The sequence below is a fragment of the Vipera berus genome (assembly GCF_964194415.1).
Source record: "Vipera berus genome assembly, chromosome: 9".
NCBI lineage: Eukaryota > Metazoa > Chordata > Lepidosauria > Squamata > Viperidae > Vipera > Vipera berus.
Window position 1 is genome coordinate 8,979,871 of NC_138212.1, and position 19,916 is coordinate 8,999,786.

At 44.8% G+C, this 19,916-nt stretch overlaps 1 protein-coding gene across 5 annotated transcripts in view; it reads right to left on the bottom strand.

The window, feature by feature from the left end:
- KMT2B (lysine methyltransferase 2B) overlaps positions 1-19,916 on the bottom strand; it is a 63,227-nt gene that overhangs the window by 36,767 nt on the left and 6,544 nt on the right. For all 5 annotated transcript variants that reach the window (XM_081334253.1, XM_081334256.1, XM_081334254.1 and 2 more), the window contains exons 2-7: positions 13,808-13,883; positions 9,480-11,668; positions 7,352-7,459; positions 6,941-7,103; positions 4,096-4,336; positions 900-955 (exon numbers count right to left, since the gene is read on the bottom strand). In XM_081334253.1, coding sequence (XP_081190379.1) covers positions 900-955; positions 4,096-4,336; positions 6,941-7,103; positions 7,352-7,459; positions 9,480-11,668; positions 13,808-13,883 — 2,833 coding nt within the window. The remainder of the gene's footprint in view (positions 1-899; positions 956-4,095; positions 4,337-6,940; positions 7,104-7,351; positions 7,460-9,479; positions 11,669-13,807; positions 13,884-19,916) is intronic.

Here is a 19,916-nt window from a genome sequence, read left to right on the forward strand (position 1 = left end):
GGGCTTGTTGATCATATTCTACAGCATGCATGTATTTGTCAAGAAATATGTAGGCAACCGCAGCACAGAAACGTACCATAAAGAGGAATGTGTTCCTCCCACACTCCCAAAAAGGAAGAAGGATCCTGTGGTCAAGGGAATGTGCCTTTCTTAAGGGCAGTACCGTTTCTTTCCAGGAACACTACATACTTCTCTGCACCCTCCCTTTCTTCTTCTCACAGGCCTGAAGGCTTCTTCCCCATCTCTTGACGGTTTACATACCACATTTCAACTTCTTCACAAAATTGTGCCGCGTTACAATTTAATATGTTAATCTGCACAAGTCGCAAGGTAGAACCCGCCAGTATACAAAGTGAGTCATTGGCAATAAGTCATTTCCATTGTAAATCCGCCTTTTCCACAAACATTAACGCGCCCCGTGTGATTTACAAGAAGACAGATAAACAAACAAAGCCAAATCGAGGAAAAACAGCAAAAGTGTTATCAAAAACACACAATTTCAAAAAAGCTACAGTTAAAGACAGTAGAAACATTAGCTTTGGACTTATACAAAACTTTTAAAAGGCAAAACTACTAGAACATTAAAAAGCCTGTCTAAACACAGGCACTTGGGATGTGAAGCATCAAACGTTCATTCCGGTATAATGTTGAAATCCCAGTTTGGACCTTCAGTGCAGAATTCCAGCCCTTTGGTATGGGCTGGACTTTAGCTAGTACGATTATACAAAGGTATACAAATATTCCAAAAAAATAAAAATAAAAAAATGCCCCTGATCAGAAGGTCATATAATATCTAACAGGAAAACCAAAGACACACACAGAGAAGAGACCACACATGATCACGCAACCAACTCACAGGAGCACATTAGTCCAGTCAAGTTCAACCACTCAACTGTTACCTTTCTTAGACAGCCGTTCCACTCGCCGTGCTTCAATCTTGTCGCACTTCCGATACCTGTCAGCCAGACATACATTGTCAGAGGAGAGGAAAAAAGAAAAACTACCTCCAACAGACTCTTCAGCCCAGGGATTTAGAAATAAGCCAGGAGGACTCAAGCTTGGGAGTGGGGGGACGCATCTAGATTTGGGAGAGCACAAAGAATAACACGGCTGTCACCATTAAGTAGAACATCCATTGTTTAGATGTTGAATTCTCTTAGCATCCCAGGAAGACTTTTGTGGGGACCAGGATCGCTCCTGAAAATATGCCAAAGGTTGATATTTTGTTTGGCAGCGAAGATATTTTCATTGAGGATCGGTATACTGCACGAACCAGAAAGAGGGCTGAGAAAATAGCTACAGACTCCTCGCATTCTGGGCATAATCTATTTCAACTTTTCCCGTCAGGAGTTGCATGCCAAAACAACTACACAAAGATAGTTCCCCCCCCCCCCCCGTGCCTTCCCCTCTGCGGAACGCTCAATTCCCACAGCATTGTCTCCTTTCTCTTTTCTTAGCCACTCATCTTTCCTACTATCCTCTCCTGTTGGTTTCTCATGATTTATTAAATGTTGTTTATTAAGTCCTATGACCTATTCCTTGCTGTTTATATGTACACCATGAGCTTATGCACCGGAGACAAATTTCTTACGTGTCCAATCATACTTGGCCAATAAAGAATTCTATGATTCTATGCCATCTTCCTGTAATTATTTATTTCAAAAGATACTTTAAAAAAAAGGCAGGTGGACTGGGTGGGCTCTGAATGCCTCATGATGCCAGAAGCACCTTTTTCCCCCCACGGAGTTCACATATGCCAGCCACTGAAACTTAGTCATACAGACCAGAGGCCTTTCATAAATCTTTTCTATAAGCCTTTTAAGAAGAGACTGGACAGCCACTTGTCTGGAATGTTACAGCGTCTCCTGCTTGAGCAGGGGGCTGGACTAGAAGACCTCCAAGGTCCCTTCCAACTATTATTATTATTATTATATTATTATTATTGCCACAAGCTTCAAGCAAAGCCAGCAGCAGAGCCCTAGGGTCTCCCTCGGGACAAGGTGGGTCCACTGGAGAAATTAATTAGGAAATTGGCCTTTCTCTCGTATCACTCTGCCTGAAGCGAGAGACACATGTGTCCTAAAACAAGAAAATAATGACTCCTATTAAAATTAGGAAATCAACATGTATCATGTAAAATTTTGGACTCATTAAGCTTTCCAAATGCAACCTCTTGGCACTCCAGGTTGGGGAAAAGGTGGCTTATGCTTAAAATGAAACCTCTAAAACATATACTGCTATGGGAAATGCAGTGTCCTGCCTGCATAACTTGTAAATTGCTTTATTTCCCCACCACCACCACCACCTATCAAAAAGGAAAAGGAATTCCCATCCTCCTTGACAAGTCTACCTTGTCCCATGAGGACTTAAGCTAGGAGAAGACTTGAGGTCCTACTGCAGTCTTTTTCAGTCTTGGCCACTTTAAAGGTGTGTGGACTTCAGCTCCCAGAATTCCCTAGACAGCAGTTTGACGGAAGAATTCTGGGAGTTGAAGTCCACACATCTTAAAAGTTACCAAGATTGAAAAAGAACTGTTCTAGTGGACATGCTAGAGAGTTCCAAAGTTTTCTTCAGGGATTATTTTCTCCATCCTACACTTCTGCGGTTTTCACTGAAATCTTTTTGTTTCTCTGTTCCAGGAAGATCATGCCCTCCACCAGGATATTTCTCGACTCTAAGGACTGCATGTAAGAAAACAAGGGGTCCTTGGTGCTCTCTGAGCTGGGTTGTTTTCTTGCAGACGTTTCATTACCCAACCAGGTAACATCATCAGGGCTAGTTGCCTGAGATTAGAAAAACAAAAACAAGGCTACTGAGTTTGCCTAATCCCCTTCTCCTTACTGTCCTATCACAAATATTAATAATAGCTAGCTTTAGAGTCCAAAGACTCACAGCAGCCAAACATCCAGTTGCAGAAAATTGTTAAGACAATCCTGGAAAGACAGAAAGGATTTCTAGCAGTGAGTTAGCACTAAGATGCTGGAAGAATGGGATGTGTTCAGCTTCACAGCACTCCAAAGTGACACCCACCTACTTACGAGACAAATTATGAAAGCAGAAAAGATGCAAGAAACAAAAGGAAAGGGGTCAGCCAACTCAACACCCCAAGAGTTTCGGGTGTTTATCACAATGAGTGTGGCATGGTGAACCTTGTGTTTATTTAACTTGCATACTAATTGTGATACAGATACAGAAAATAACACATCATGCTTAGGTTTCGGTATTCTGACTCAACTTTAGCTGCACCTTCAAAGGGCATTTAAACCGGGGTCTCAGAACGTGTAAGTGTATTATAGTGTAATGTTTAAGGCAGGGGTGTCCATCCTTGTCAACATTAAGACCTGGGGACTTCAAACTCCCAGAATTCCTCACTCAGCAGAATTCTGAGTTGAAGTTCACAAGTTTTAAAGTTGCCAAGGTTAGACGCCCTTGGTTTAGGTATTAACTCTGTTAAGGGAATCTCATAATAAAACCCACACTTAATGGAAACTCACTGAGTGACTCTAGCCAGTCGCCATCACTGAGTCCATGCTGGGATAAAAACTGATAGTACTATACAGGCCACTGAGGTTTTAGAGAAGGGATCTACAAACTTGGCCCTTTTATGACTTGTGGACTTCAAATCCCAGAATTCCTCAGTCAGGCACGCTGGCTGAGGAATTCTGGGAGTTGAAGTCCACAAGTCATAAAACGGCCAAGTTTAAAGACCCCTGTTTTAGAGGAATATAAATCAAACCAATAAACAAAGAAATCACTATGTCAATGCCTGTGGACTCCTATCTGCTGAAACATCCGACTCCCTGACTTATGATTCTCCTCCGAAAAAACACAGCAAGTAGCTGTGGATTTTTAGAGTTGCCTTGCCTACCTTAAGGAGCAGAAAGTTGCTTCTAACTGTTGAGAGGGGATGCTAAACTTTGCAGCCAGGGCTTGCCTAGTAGAATCAGCATTTACAACCCCCATTTACAAGTACAGGTGCAGCCTCTCCTTGGCTACGGGTAAAACCCTGAAGCCTTGCTTTCTAATGCTCAGCAGGTACGGAAGGAGTGGACAAGTGGTCAGGGCTGGAGTTGGGAACTTCTCAGACACACTCACACGCAGCATTGCTTCTTAGTGTTTGGCCCGCCAAATTTTGGTTTATCTAGGCAGTTGATGCATTCGCCGCAGTCCTGGAGCCTTAGGCATCCTTTGCACTTCCCACAGCGAGTCATTCGGTTCTTTTTGCCGTGATGATGAGAGACGTGGCGACGCACAGGGGGCGGTGTAGCCTTGACTGCGGGATCTGGCTTCACTTGTTTCTGGAGGCCACACTCGTTCTCAGACGTTGACGAGGTCTCTGTGGAACAGTCCAAACATTAACTTGACTGCAAGCCTGATGCTACAATCTCTAATCCTCTAAGCCTCTTTAGCTACAGCTAAAATGAATCTATGCTTGTTAGCTGACATAAGATTCTGACTTGTCAGGTTAGATCAGGGCTCCCCAAGGTGTTCAATATTGGCCTCCAAGGGTCAATGGGGCCATCCAAGGCAGGGGTCTTCAAACCGGGCCCTTTTATGACTTGTGGACTTCAGCTCCCAGAATTTATTTATTTATGAGACTTGTATGCCGCCCTATCTCCCGAAGGACTCAGGGCGGCTAACAACAATAAAATACAAATGAATACAAATATTAAAAAAGAATTAAATTGTGTTAAAGTCCCACTAAAATGCCTGGCTGAGGAATTCTGGGAGCTGAAGTCCACAAGTCATAAAAGGGCCAAGCTTGAAGACCCCTGATCCAAGGGGTTGATAAACGGCTGGTGGTGAAGAGGTAGTTGATAAATGATGGAAGGTTAATTGGGATCCATTAATCTTTTGGGGTCTCTGTAGATCTCCACACTAGCCCTGAAGGTGAGTTAGCCAGCAGTGAGAGATGTTACCTACAGATGCACAGTCATGAAGACCAGCAAGAGCGGACTTGGGTAGCCCTTATTATTAGTAGTAGTACTAGCAGTATTACTTAAAATAGTATTTATTGAATTGTTTATATATAATAGATATTTGGGAGTCGAACAATCTGAAACTTCAATGGGTCAATGAGCTAAAGAATTTGGGAGCCCCTGAGTTAGACAAAACCTTCTAGATCTGCTATTTCTATCTTATCCTGGGAGTAGCAAAAATCTGATTTCATTAGAGAAAAAGTGCCACGATGGAACCATGGATGGGACAGGCTGAAGAAGCTTCAGCCCAACAACTATGATAAGACACCCATAAAAGGACTTTTGGATTTACATGTTATAGAGGTTTGCTTGTAAAGCAAAAGTGTAAAAATGGCAAATTCAGGTACAGGGATGGTACACCTTAAGGCAGGGGTCTTCAAACTTCAGCATGCCTGGCTGAGGAATTCTGGGAGTTGAAGTCCACAAGTCATAAAAGGGCCAAGTTTGAAGACCCCTGCCTTAAGCCAACTCTTTGAAACTTGGCTCTTCTATTGTATATACCACAGCACCACACATTCAGATTCTCACCCCCACTTGAACCCTATCACAGGAAACCAGCATGGCCCAAGAGCCAGCACCATGAAAGTTAGAGCTTGGCTTAAAAAATAAAAGAGAGCGAGCGCCTGGTTCAGCTATGCTTGCAAGGTGTTCCTAATACAGGCTCACATTGCACTGCCAACGAAAAAACTGTCATGAATACGCCACAATCTTCAAAAGGAAGCTAGTAAGAAGTCAACAAAATGGTCCTGTGAACACGATGAGCACTGCCTCAGTGCAGGGACCGCACTGATCTGCAAGCATACTGAGGAATCCAAAAATACATATTTCTATATATTACAGGTAGTCCTCGACGTACGACAACTGGAGCCCCAAATCTGTTAAGTGAGTTTGTTAAGTGAGTTTTGCTCCATCTTACCACCTTTCTTGCCACAGTTGTTAAGTGAATCACTGCAGTGGTTAAGTTAGCAACACAGTTTTTTTAAGTGAATCTGGCTTGTCAGGTGGTGGCAAAAAGGGATCGCATGACCCCGGGGATGCTGCAGTGTTCCTCAGTGTGAAAAGTGGTCATAAGTCACTTTTGTTCAGTGCCGTTGTCACCTTGAACGATCACTACACGAACTGGTGTAAGTCGAGGACCATCTGTACTTCCTCCCTTGTTGACACGCCCACCTCAATCAATCTGAGTCAGAATTCCTCTTCTCCTAACCCAAACAGACATATTCTGTCTAAATAAAGCCTGCTACGTGGGTGTTCCAGTCCTTTTCCATGTTTATTGCACCCAAGGCTGAATACCCTATTTCTCCGAAAGCAAGGCCTACTCAGAAAATAAGCCCTAGCTTGATTTTGGGGGGTGGGCCTAATATAAGCCCTACCCCCCAAAAAAAGACCTAGTTTTGGGGTGAGGCGCACACCTAAAAATCAAGCTGGGGTGGGGGTGGAGCTGCCCCACGCATCCTGTACCCACTCACCTTGCAGCCAGGCCTCTTCTCGCTAGCCCACTTCTTCTGTGGCGTTTTCTGCAGCCAGGCCTCCATTTCTCAGTTACAGGCCACTGCAGCCAAGAACTGAGTTGTGATCCATAGCTGGGTACTCGGCTGCATAGGCCTTCCAGAAAGACCTGACTGCAAAATCCAGGCCGGAATGCAGCTGCAAAAAGAAGCTGCTCCTTCGGTCAGAAGAAGTGGGCCGGCTGGGTGGGGCTGTCGGTCCCAGAGTTGAGTATAAAAGGCACCCCCTGAAAATAAGGCATGGCGCCTCTTTTGGAGGCCAAAAATAAAAATAAAAAAGACCTATCTTATTTTTGGGGAAACACAGGTAAAAGCTTTGCCTCCTGATGTCATTAGCAGGCATTACAGATTAAGATACACCATATGCTCTGGAAACAGGTTTACCCAGCAAGACAAAGCGAGGCCAGAAGGCAGAAGGAGAATCTTCAGCCAATCTTTTCCACCAACACTCACCCTCTACGGTGGGCGATGCAGCAATCTCTTCCCTCTCCCGCAGAGGCAGGGCGCTGAGGCGTGGCACATCCTCTGGCACCATTGCACGAGACTGCCCTAAGGCCACCGAGGCATGCCGACAAACATGCTTGATCCGAGGGCCCTGCACTGGGGATTCCTGGCCCTGTCAAGAAAGTGCAGGAAGAGCTTCCGTTATCATGAGTGACAAGCAGCAGAGCTAGTTCTTCGAAACTGTTATCTGTTTGGCCAGGGTCCATGCATTGTGCCGGGCCACGTGGCACTGACTGACCTGTGAGTGGCTGGGCTCACAAACTGTGAAGCCAGCCACGATAGCTAAGTTATCAAGCACAGCACCTAGATTTCCCGTGCTTTTGTATTTGGAATCTAGTTGCTTTGCTGCAAGTCAGTTACCTGTTTTCTAGCCTCTTTTTGATCTTCCGTTTTAAGGTCTGCAGTCGTCTCCTGCTCAGCTGGGATTTTTGGAGTCTCAAAGGCCTCGGCTTTGACAGTTTGACACCCCTAGGAGAAAGGGACACAAGCATTATACTCCACATGGTTTGGGACCTGCCCCCACCTCTTCAATACTTAATTTCCCGCAACAATTCTGCCCATTTTCCAACACAATGGCAGCTTTCATTCCAGAAATCTCTCAATACAGTGGCACCAGTCATTTTCCATGAAGCACAGCATGGCGCACACAGCTATGCCCAGGCATGCAGAGTCCCAAGTGCACGTTCAAATCACACTAAACCATCAACTGCTTTACTGTGGCTAATTGAATAAACAACAGATGGCTGTATTCACACATGTCAAGTCAAAACCGAAGAAAAATGTCTCCGTTCATGTGTTCACATAGCACATTCAACCTGGTAACTGTAGGAATCCAATGATAGGATTTTCAAAATACACCGCACCGTAAGCTTACCAAACGGCCAGAGTTCAGGCTACGTCACAAAAAACTGTATCACAAAAACACACTAAAAAAAGATTTGAAGTCATCATACGTGGCACACTGTGTGCACGCAGCCAGTAGGTTTGGCACTGATCACATTAAGCATGTTTGATAAAGGCAGCTATTATGGTGTAGAGCAGAGGTGTCCAATATTGGCAACTTTAAGACTTATGGACTCCAAGTCCCAGAATTCCCAGTGAGCGTCGAGTTTGGACACCCCTGGCCTAGAGCAAAATACAGACCTAACCTCAAAGTAGCTATCAACTTCTAACCATAGGTGGTAGCCTGTCCCAATCCCTCATTTGCTTCTCATTTACTGCTCAGAATATCTCAGAACCTCTTGATTTCTTTCCTAGGGGGAGAACATAAATAAAGATAGGACAATAAGCCCAATTCTTTGGATGCTGCACCATCTTTATAGTATTTTGTGCGTTAGATCCTCCCTGAGCAGGGGGTTGGACTAGAAGACAGCCAAGGTCCCTTCCAACTCTATTAATTATTGTTATAACATGCTCCACTGATAATTCTCCAAACAGAGGATGCAAATACAAAGACTTCTAACCTGGGGTGCATTCATAAAAGTAACTCATCTGTTTGGTATCAAAATGGATCTGTGGGCTGTGCTCAAGCAAAACCAACAACCTGAAGACCACAACTCCCTGCCCCCTGTGGGAAACGATCAGGCTGAGCCTGAGGGCAGGGTCAAATGCATCATTAGTTTGGAATCTCTACACTCTCTTAAGACATCTAAGTCCAGCCCCACTTCAAGTCCTGTTGACTCTTATCTGACGCCAACGTCCCTCCATCGTTTGTATAGGTAGCATGAAATAAACTTGTACAGGTAGTCCTCAATTTACAACAGTTCGTTCAGTGACCGTTCAAAGTTACAACGGTCCTGAAAAAAGGGACTTATGACCATTTTTCAACTGATGACCGTTTTTCAACTGTCCCCATGGTCACGTGATCAAAATTCAGATGCTTGGCAACTGGTTCGTATTTATGACGGTTGCAGTGTGCCGAAGTCATGTGATCACCTTTTGCAACTTCTGACAAGCAAAGTCAATGGGGATGGCAGATTGACTTAACAATTGTGTTACTAAATGTCTATGGAGGTTCTCCGTCATCCAGGTCATGGTTGTCCCAAAGATGCTTTTTCCAAGAGGCAACTAGACCTTCTCGCTATTCTTGGAAGACGTTTTGCTTCTCATCCAAGCTTCAGAGGTGTAGAAGCTTCTTGGGTGAGAAGCGAAACGTCTTCCAAGAATAACAAGAAAGTCCAGTTGCCTCGCCCAAAAGCACACTTGGGACAACTGTTGTGACTACGTCGACAACTGCAATGACCCACTTAACAACTGTGGCAAGAAAGGTCAAAAAATGGAGCAAAACTCACCTAGCCAATATCTCACTTCGCAACAGAGACTTTGGGCTCAATTGTGGTCATAAGTCAAGGACTACCTGTAAGTACTTTTTTTTTTTACCTCTCTCCTGGATCCTGACCTCTCGCACCTGATTCCCCTATGGACATGGCCTACCCTCGCTACAATTCCCAAACCTACATCACTCAACCTGGCGGAGGGCTTCTCTTACCGGAATGAACTTGAATTGCTTCTGCTGGTCAATCTTGTAGAGCTGCACCTTGGCACGAGTCAGCAGGCTATACACTTTATCCATGCTGGAAAGGGAAGTGACAATGGATTTGGGCTGAGGCATGGGGGGTTTCGCTTCCTCCACAGAGAGGCTTGCTGGCTCCGCTTCGCTCTCTGAGCTGTCATCTGCTTTCCCTTCTTGCTCCTGCACTTGGGCGGAGGGAGGCACCACTCTTCGGATCGCCACCTTGTGAACCACGCCGGGAGAATTGACATCCTCCATGGTGATCAGCTCTTTGCTCTGAGCTTCAAGGGGCTTAGGAACCTCCGTGAAGAGGGGCAAAGCAAGGTGGTTGGTCCTTCCCACCAGCTTTTTGCCACTGCGGGTCACCACGGGCTCGCTGGAGAGCAAGGTAGCTTCTTGCAGCGGCACTGGGGGGTCCCTTCTGACCTCAGGGGAAACCGGCACCGGGTCAGACTCTTCGGGAGATACAGAGAGCGATTCGTAGATCTTAAGGTGGGCCTCACTGGGTGTAAACTGGGGGGCCCGTAGCAGGGGAGTGCGCTTGGTTGGGGTGGAAGAGACAGGGGCTGGTGCGCTGGGCACAAGAGACGCATCTTCACTAGGCACCTGAAAGAGAGCTTTCCCCATATCTTTGGGAGACAAAGTGGGGCTGAGTGAGGTCCATCGGAATGTGGGTTCCCGTAGGATGGATCGCCGTTTCTCAGGCAGGGCTGGTGCAGTAGGCGTTACGTGGAGCCCACTAGGGGAAGATGGGGGTGACGGGGCTCTAGAGGTATCTTTTTCAGGAGAACTAGGGACTGGGGGGTTCAGCTGTTGAGGGGTCCCGTGCAAGGGCAACAGAGAAGCTTCCTGCTTGTCTAAAGCCCCATCAGGAACGGGGCTTTCCAAGGGCTTGGTTGCCTTCTGTGGGATCTCATCCATAAAGCGACGGGGGGTCCGAATGAGACGGGATGACCGGGCACTCACCACCGGCATGATGAACTGACGGATATTTTTCAGGAAGGTGGTCTTGAGAGCTGGGACCTCCTCAGAGCCAGTGACTCCAGACTGCTGAGCGGTTCCCCCAGCCTCCTCCAGCCTCATCTTGCCTGGCAACTGTTGAGTTGCCACGCGCCGCCCACGACCCCGTTTCAAACATTGTGCCCTTACAGAAAGGGCAACACGAGAAGGCCCCTTCTCGGGAAGGAGGACTGCTCTGTCGCTCTGCGGACAGGGCCGCTGGGGTTCCTGCTTCCAAGAGACCTGGGTGGACGAAGGAAGAATGCCAGCTTCAGGTACAGAAGACTTTGGTTCTGGTCCAGAGGCTTCTGGGTCAGGGGCCTCTGGGGCTGGCTGCAGTTCCTGGACAACTGCCTCCAGCTGTGGCTCTGGTTTTGAGACTGGAGATTTGGGCGGAGGAGATGATTCGGGGGCAAGGTTTTCTGACAGCAAATGAGGAGCAGGGGGCTCCTTCTGTTTGGGTTCAGGGTCAGAAGTATCCGGCTCTGATAAAACTGCCTCCGATTCAGAAACAGCCTCGGAAGGAAGCGGAGAGAGCTTCTTTTCTGGCACCACGCTCCACTTCCTCTTCCGGCCCCTTCTGTGACCGTGGGTCTTTAGCCGGACGTGGGTCACCACCAACTGGCCAGATTTATGCCGCCTGGCTTTGGAGAAGAACTTGAGGATGAGCGGTGGTTTCTTCAACGCTTCGGATGGCTCGGAAGATGCGCTGATCTCTGCGCACGAGGAGGGCAACTGTATATTATTGTTAGGCTCCGGGATGGAAGATGAAGTTCTGATGTTCTGGTGGAGAGGTCCGGGCCTTGGAATAGGTTTCTTTGTGAAGGAGCCGCGTGGCCGGCCTCGTGGCCTAGGTGAGACAGTGGAATTGAGAGTCTTCTCTGTTGGTGGTGGGAGAAGGGGAGGAGCGGTGGATTTTATTGGGTCAACAGCTGGTTCTGGGTCAGCTTGAGTCTGCTTAGGAAGCATCCTGACAACTTTTGGACTAGATGTTGGTTGCCGGCCTATCCTGGCTGGGGTCCCTTTGGTCCTCTGAAGCAGCTCAGCCAACGCTTTTACCATACGGTCTCGCTGGGATTCCACAGCTTTTTGTTTGACCAACCTTTTGGAAACAGAGTCCTCAGCGAACGCCCTCCTCCTCCTGCCGTGCGGTGACAGAGAGGCACCTGTACAAAGAGAGAGAAACCTTAGCTGTAAAAAAAAAATGACTCGGCTACAAGGGGCGCTCACAAAACAATTTCCTACCCAGGCAGAATCCATTCAGGTAACATCCCATTGCTAGCTGAAGATTGTCCGATATTTAGTTGTGACGGTTCTGTTAATAGTCCTCAACTTACAACCATTCCTCTAGTGAGCATTCAAAGTTACAACTGCAGTGGAACAAGTGACCTACAACCGGTTCTCACACTTATAACTGTCACGGCGTCTCCACAGTCACGTGATCAAATTCTGGCTCTTGGTAATCAGCATGTACTTATGATGGCTGCAGTGACCCGGGGCCATATGATTACCATGTGGAGAAGCCATATGTGGTGGCATAGAGCAGGGGGTCTCCAACCTTGGCAACTTTATGACTTGTGGACTTCAACTCCCAGAAGTCCACAAGTCGTATGCTGGCTGAGGAATTCTGGGAGCTGAAGTCCATAAGGCGTAAAGTTGCCAAGGTTGGAGCGCCCTGGCATAGAGGTTAGAATGCAGTACTGCGGGCTAACTCACTGCTCACCGCCTGGAGTTCAATCCCGACCGACTCAAGGTTGACGCAGCCCTTCATCCTTCCGAGGTTGATAAAATAAGGAGCCAGATTTTTGGGGGCAATAAGTTGACTCTGTAAACCGCTTAGAGAGGGCTGTTGAGCACTGTGAAGCGGTATATAAGTCTAAGTGCTATTGCTATTTGTGACCTTCCTAGCCACCTTCTTACAAGCCAACTCAGTGAGGGAAGCTGGAATCACGTAATGTTCGTGTGCGTCACCTAATAGCTGCAGTGATTCACTTAACGACAGTGGCAAAAAAGACTGTAAAATTGGGCACAATTCACTTAACAAACACCTTGTTTAATAATGGAAAGTCCAGTCTCAATTGTGTATACTGTACTATAAGTTGGAAATCTTCTGGAACATTCAAAATCAGCTTTCTTTCTAACAGTGAATGATGCAACGAATGAAATTACAATACCCAAAGAAAACTTAGGTTGAGGCTTATAATAATTTTTGTGATAATATTTAAACTTCACATATAAATGCTCTGAACAGCAGACAACCTCAATGACAAGAGGTCAAGAAAGCAGATGTCAGGAATGGAATCAAAGGCAAAACTTCACATCTGGCAGAGAATCATACAAGCCAAACCAAGCTGCACCACTGGGAATCCTATAAAATTGGGAGAGCTTTCCAAGTCTCAGAAGAATTAATAAATGGTATTAGTAGTGACTTTAAAAAGTTGCAGTATTAGAGCCCTTGGAAGTAATCTTTCCACATTCATACAAAAAAGCCCCCCAGATCCTAGTATTAGACCCACTAGAAAAACTACTGCTTTAAGTATAGTGTCATAACTAATGTGATTATTGTGCATGGACACAATTGCTGGAAAACAGAAGAATTTTTGGACCAGTTATGAACAATGTCCTTCCTGTATTGCAATACAATATATCCAATTTCAGGGAGGCAGATCTCGTATAAGTATGGGACAGCAACTTGTCTTTAAAATGATTAAATATTGGTTTTTTTTAAAGTCCAACTCAGACTAACAGCATCAGAGTTGAAGACTTTCACATGAAGACTAAAAAACGGGTTCACATTCTGTCTGGGAGTCAGCCTTTGGACTTTACAATACATAACTAGATTATATTTTGGTTGAGTCCCAGACTTTTTGATCCTAAACCGCCCTGAGTCTTCGGAGAAGGGCGGGATATAAATGGAATTTAAAAAAAAACCACACAATGTACTATACAGAAACCTATGGTTAGTGTGATGGCCTAGTTCCCCCAGCATACTAAACCACAACACAACACAACACAAAAGTGGAATCTGTGGGAGACTCAAAATTAATTAATAAAAAGCATGAATGTCAAATAATGGTTGAGATTACCACTTTGCAAGATTGATACCTATTGCTGATTGCAGTGCTCTCAACTGATACCCCATGAAGTTTTGGAGGAGAACACTGAAACTCCACAGCAAGATGTTAAGCTAGCTAGAAGATCAAACCCTCACGAAAATCCTTTGAGTTTGGCCCATGCCCAACCCCGAAGACCATGTTTGCAGATAAGACCCAAAACGCTCATTTATACCTACATAAATTCCTTACCTCTTTTAGATCTTAGAGCAGCACGCAGTGAGCTTTGAAAAGCATCGTCCTCTGAATGGAAGCCCAGGAACTCTTCCTGCCAGGAGAAAGAAAAGTAGCCATGGTCATTCCAACAGAAAGAGGGGGGGTACCGTACTTATCACAGGCAACATTGCAGAATGCGGCCAGAGTCACCCCCAACCCAGCACCAGGATGTCCCAAAGGTGCTTTTTCAAAAGGCAACTGGACTGTCTTTGTTTTTCCTTGAAGACCTTTCACTTCTCATCCAAGAAACTTCTTCGGTTCCGATTGAATGGTCAGTCACAATTCGGTCAGAACTGAAGAAACCTTTTGGATGAGAAGCGAAACGTCTTCAAAGAAAAACAAAGAAAGCCCAGTTGCCTTTTGAAAAAGCACCCTTGGGACAACCATGATCCGGATGACTGAGAAGCTCCACAGACATTAACTGAAACAGGAACAATGTTCGGATAGCAATAGCACTTATATACCGCTTCATACTGCTTTACAGCCCTGTCTGAGCGTTTTACAGAGTTAGCATGCTGCCCCCAGCAATCTGAGTCTTCATTTTACCGATCTCGGAAGGATGGAAAGCTGAGTCAATCTTGAAGCGGTAAGAATCGAACTGCTGGCAGCCGGCAGCCAGCAGAATTAGCCTGCAGTACTGCATTCTAACCACTGCACCACCACGGCTCTTAATGGGATGCCTTTCCCATTATCTTTGGGGAAAGAATGGGAAAAATATCCTAGGCACACGTGCACATACAGCAGAAAAGGTTGGCCATTTTAACACACGGGTCGCACGCACAAGTGGCACGTTGCATCGAAAGGAAGGATCAAGTTGACAGCTCTGCATGGGGCCTCATTAGATCTTTACTATTTATTTATTCACAATTTAGATTTGAAAGGTCACCCAAGTCGTAGCAACTGTCTGCTTCCCCCACCTCCCAAATGCAGAAGCTTTTAATAGATTTGAATGCCAGTGGATTAGTCCTCAGTTTCAGAAAGAAAAACTGCAGGTGTTAAGTTTTGAAAACGGAGAATGAAACAATCCTGGGACTCAAGAGCAAAAGAGAAAAATAATTCTACAAAAGCGACCGAAAACCCTTTTTCTTTTGACAGGTGATCCACGATAATTGCTAGATTTCAGACCCAAGTGTCAAGACGTAGTCAAGGTAGCAGCACCTGGGAAACAGGTGGCAAAAAAGAAAGAAAGAAAGAAAGAAAGAAAGAAAGAAAGAAAGAAAGAAAGAAAGAAAGAAAGAAAGAAAGAAAGAAAGAAAGAAAGAAAGAATACTGAGATCAGGTACAGATTCAGCTAAAGCTGGCAGGGCTTCTGCAGAAAATCAAGAAAGAAACAGCAGAGCCGAAATGAGCAACTTTTTTTCTGTTTTGAGGCCAAATTCTCTCAAGATTAATGATCACATGGCGGAGCAGTCAAACCCAGCTGTTGGCAGGGTCAGAGAGAAAAGCATGCAGGGACGATCTCATCTCTGTCTCTCTCTTCAGGGAAGGAAAATTCAGATCCAATGGCACAAAATTTCAAAATTAAGCTGACTGCTTATACCAGGGGTCTTTCAAAGTTGGCCCTTTTATGACTTGTGGACTTCAACTCCCAGAATTCCTCAGCCAGCATGGATGGCTAAGGGATTCTGGGAGTTGAAGTCCACAAGTCATAAAAGGGCCAGGTTTGAAGACCCCTGGCCTTATACTTTGCCCCTACGCTTTTTATTCGCATTTGTGCGCTCTTCGTGGGTTGTTGCACCTTTACATTCAGAGCTGTAACGTTGATGGCTGTCCCAGCTGTTTCTAAATACAAACATACAGGCAGTCCTCGACTTACGACGGCAATCGAGCCCACACATTTCTGTTGTTAAATGAAACATTTGTTAAGTGAATTTTGCCCTATTCTACGATCTTTCTTGCCACAGTTCTTAAGCGAATCCCTGCAGTTGTTAAATTAGTCACAGGTTTGTTAAGTGAAACTGGCTTCCCCTTTGACTTGGCTTGTCAGAAGGTCTCAAAAGGGGATCACATGACTCCGGGACACTGCAACCATCATAAATACGAATCAGTTGCCAAGCATCTGAGTTTTGATCAGGTGACCACGGGGATGCTACAATGGCTGTAAGTGTGAAAAAATGGTCATAAGTCCCTTTTTTCAGTGCCATTGTAACCTCAAGTGGTCACTAAATGAGCTGTAAATATGAGTCAGTTGCCGAGCCTCTGAATTTTTGATCACATAATCTTGGGGAGGCTGCAATGGTCCTAAGTGCTGAAAAACGGTCGTAAGTCACTTTTCCATTGCTTCTGTAACTTCAAATGATCACTAAATGAAATGTTGTAAGTCGAGGACTACCTGTATCCCTTCCAGGCTCCCAAGATGCCACTCTTAAAAGTGTATGGCAAAGAGGACGGCAGTGGCCAGTTGCAGCGAGTTACGCCAGACCTTCATCCCCAAAAACAGATGTATTAATCGACGGCAACCCTCTCCAGCTGGTAAAGGGACACCCACTGGCGGTAAAATAATTCAGGAGTGTTTTGAAAACAGGAATACGCATAAAACAGAGCCGTGCCCGGCTAGCAAATGCTTCCAACTTTTCTCTCCCACCGGCTCATCCGATCAGAATGCCGAATGGAGCTTATTATTCAGCCTGGGACAGAAAGAGCTGTCAGCATTTTCTTGTGGCAAGGGGCATGTGGATCACTTGAAAAACAAACACAGGAAATGGAGAGGACTACTGCACTTGGAAGCGGCTGTCAAGAAATGAAAATCTAGCCTGACCATGATAATGATGATGCCAGAAAGATGCCAGGCTTCTTTCTGAAACAATTTGGAAGCACCTAGAACCCCTGAATTGCAGGATTTGGGAAAAGAAAGCAAGGCAAGTTGGTTAAGACCAGGAGTATCCGACCTTGGCAACTTGTGGACTTCAATTCCCAGAATTCCCCAGCCAGCATTACCTGAATAAAACAGCACAACTGAGAACTGGATATATGGATCTTATGGAAGTAAACTGTAGAGATGATATAGAAATGAGAACTGTATTTTCTTGCCTACTCGCTGTATTATGTTAGACGGTTTTATTATTGTCTTTTGTTATTCTGATATGGCTTTGCAACTAATCAATACATAATTATGTGCCATCATACAGAACTTAGGAATTCTGCCTCATTAAGCAGCAATTTGTACAGTGTCTTTAGGCAAGTAGCATGTACAGTAAATGTATAATAAGCATATACATTTAGCACAATATTGCCTATAAACCAGGGATTACAAAGAAGCAGATTTATAAATCAGGGAGCACTGTTATTTTACAAAATCTGGCTTTTTAAACCTATTTAACCATAATCCCAGGTTCTTGTTAACATTCTGCTGTGCAGGATGTTCACCAACACATGGAGAGGAAATGAATGAATAGTGGCACAATACTGTTTAATAAAGCAGAACTCCTGGTTTATTCTTTTGTTTGGGGGTGTGCACATGCAACGGTTTTATTATATTTCTTCCCTATTGAAATTCAAGGCAAGGTGTAACTAATTTGCAGGTATTCTTATTAATTATCAGAAAGATAGGTGGGTTGGGACTCGGCTCAGTTCTTGGAGCAATTTTAGCTGACAGAAAGCTCTTTAAGAGGAATCAACCAACTTCTCTATAATCAGATGATAAATTATGCAGCCAGTTAAGGTGCAAAGGTCATGCTTGCCCCTTCATAGGTCATGCTGTACTGTGCTAAAAGCCTAAAGCTTTGGAGGTCCATCAATAGATTTTAGGGGGTCTGTGAACTTGGATAGGGGAAAAAATACAACTTTATTTTTTATTTTATTTTTTTTAATCCCATTTATATCCCGCCCTTCTCCGAAGACTCAGGGCGGCTTACAATCTAAGAAGCACAAATCAATGTGCTTAGCAATAGCCTTCATTCTATGTATATGCCTGCTTATTAGGGCTTTCGGCCGCCCCCAAGCGGCATTATTACAAAGTCAGCTTATTGCCCCCAACAATCTGGGTCCTCATTTTACCTACCTCGGAAGGATGGAAGGCTGAGTCAACCTTGAGCCTGGTGGGACTCGAACCTGCACTAATTGCAGGCAGCTGGTGTTACTTAAGGAGGCATTAGCCCATTGCTCCACCAAGGCTATATCATTTTATTTTGTATATTTATATTCCTTTTTCTGAGAAGGACCTGCAAGTTTCACCAGGCTCCCAAAGGGGTCCCTGGAACAAAAAAAAAGTTTAAGAAGCCCAGTTCTACCAGAATGTTCATAGATATTACATATTTCAGTGCATCAGCTTATTTCATACATGCATGGCTGACATCCCAGCTTCCAACTAATCCACCTTCCAACCCTGATACAGCACAAAGAGGGATAATGCAAGAATGTTTATTCATTCACTCTTGCATACAGGCCTGTGAGTGTCTCAACCCATTCATGATTCTGTACATTTATGCACCTTGGAAATGGAAAAAATAAACTCAAAAAAATGCAGAGGCAGAATTAATGCTATAGGCCAGGGGTAGGCAACCTTGGCTCTTTTAGGACTCGTGGACTTCAACTCCCAGAATTCCTGAGCCAGCATGGAAACCTCTCCCTTTCCCCTTAGCATGACTGGCTCAGGAATTCTGGGAGTTGAAGTCCATGAGTCATAAAAGAGCCAAGGTTGCCTGCCCCTGCTATAGTCTAATGAATGGATTACAGACAATCAGTTCTTTAGCACATTTTACAAAAAAAATAGGAGGGAAAAGTTTCCTTCTTGTTCCTTAACTTCTGTCTAGTAATCAAAGCACCTAGCTATAAACCGCAGGAAATTCAACACTCAAAGGAAGAACATGACTGAAGCAGTCTTCAAATTCATGTGCACAAATGTTTCTGCAACCAGTCATAATAAGAACTAATACCAAGCACACTCTCTTCCTGAAATATTAATATTACCCACACTGGGTAATATCAATTCTGAGAGCTGAGATCCACACATTTCTGAGTTGCCACAGTTGAGAAAGCCTGTACAGGTAGCCCTATATGGCTTACAACTGAACCCCAAATTTCCATTTCTAAGCAAGACTTGTCTCATCTTATGACATTTCTTGTCACAGTTGTTAAATGAATCATTGTAATTGTTAAGTTAGCCACACACTTGTTAAAGTGAATCGGGCTTCCCTATTGACTTGCCTTGTCAGAAGGTCGCAGAAGGTGATCACGTGACCCTGGGGCTCGGCAACCGTCAGAAGTACATGCCAGTTGCTGAGACTCTGAATTTGGATCATGTGACCAGGGGGATGTTGCAACAGTTGTGAGAAAAACGGTCGTAAGTCACTTTTTTCACTGCCAATGTAAACAGTCACTAAGCAGACGGTTGTAAGTTGAGAGTTACCTGTACTAAATGTGACTAAAAATGTTAGGCAAATTTTATTTCAATCGAAGTTTGCTAGGCTGAGGTAGCCATTCACCTGGCTGCCTGAGGATAGTAAATGATTCTCCTCAGGCGGCCGGCAGATAAAAATTTATTAACTGAAACAAATGTGAATTGGGGTTTCTTCCCCTGTAGGCAGGCACAGATGAGATGAAGCAGTAAATACAGTGTGTGTGTTTGTGTGTATACATATACAGATATGTATATGTATGTATATGTATGTGTGTATGTATGTAGTGTGTAGTATACATATTTATTTATTTTTTATTTTATTTATTTGATTTATATACCGCCCTACTCCTAGAGGACTCAGGGTGGTGTACAGGGCAATAAAATAAGAATACATTAGATAAATAATTTTAAAACCCAAATCCATCAGGCCAGGCCGGCTTGTTCGAATAGATAAGTTTTTAGATCACGCCGGAAGGAGCGAAGGTCGGGGGCCATCCGGAGTTCAGCTGGTAAGCGGTTCCAAAGGATTGGAGCACCCACCGAGAATGCTCTCCCCCTGGGGGTCACCAGCCGACATTCTCTGACCGGTGGTACCCTGAGGAGGCCCTCTCTGTGGGAACGTATAGGACGGAGGGACGATGACGCATGCATATATACAAAGCATCTCATACACACACACACAACATAATTTATGATGTTTCCAACAATTTAAATGTGTCTGTGTGTACATATTTCATCCTACAAAAA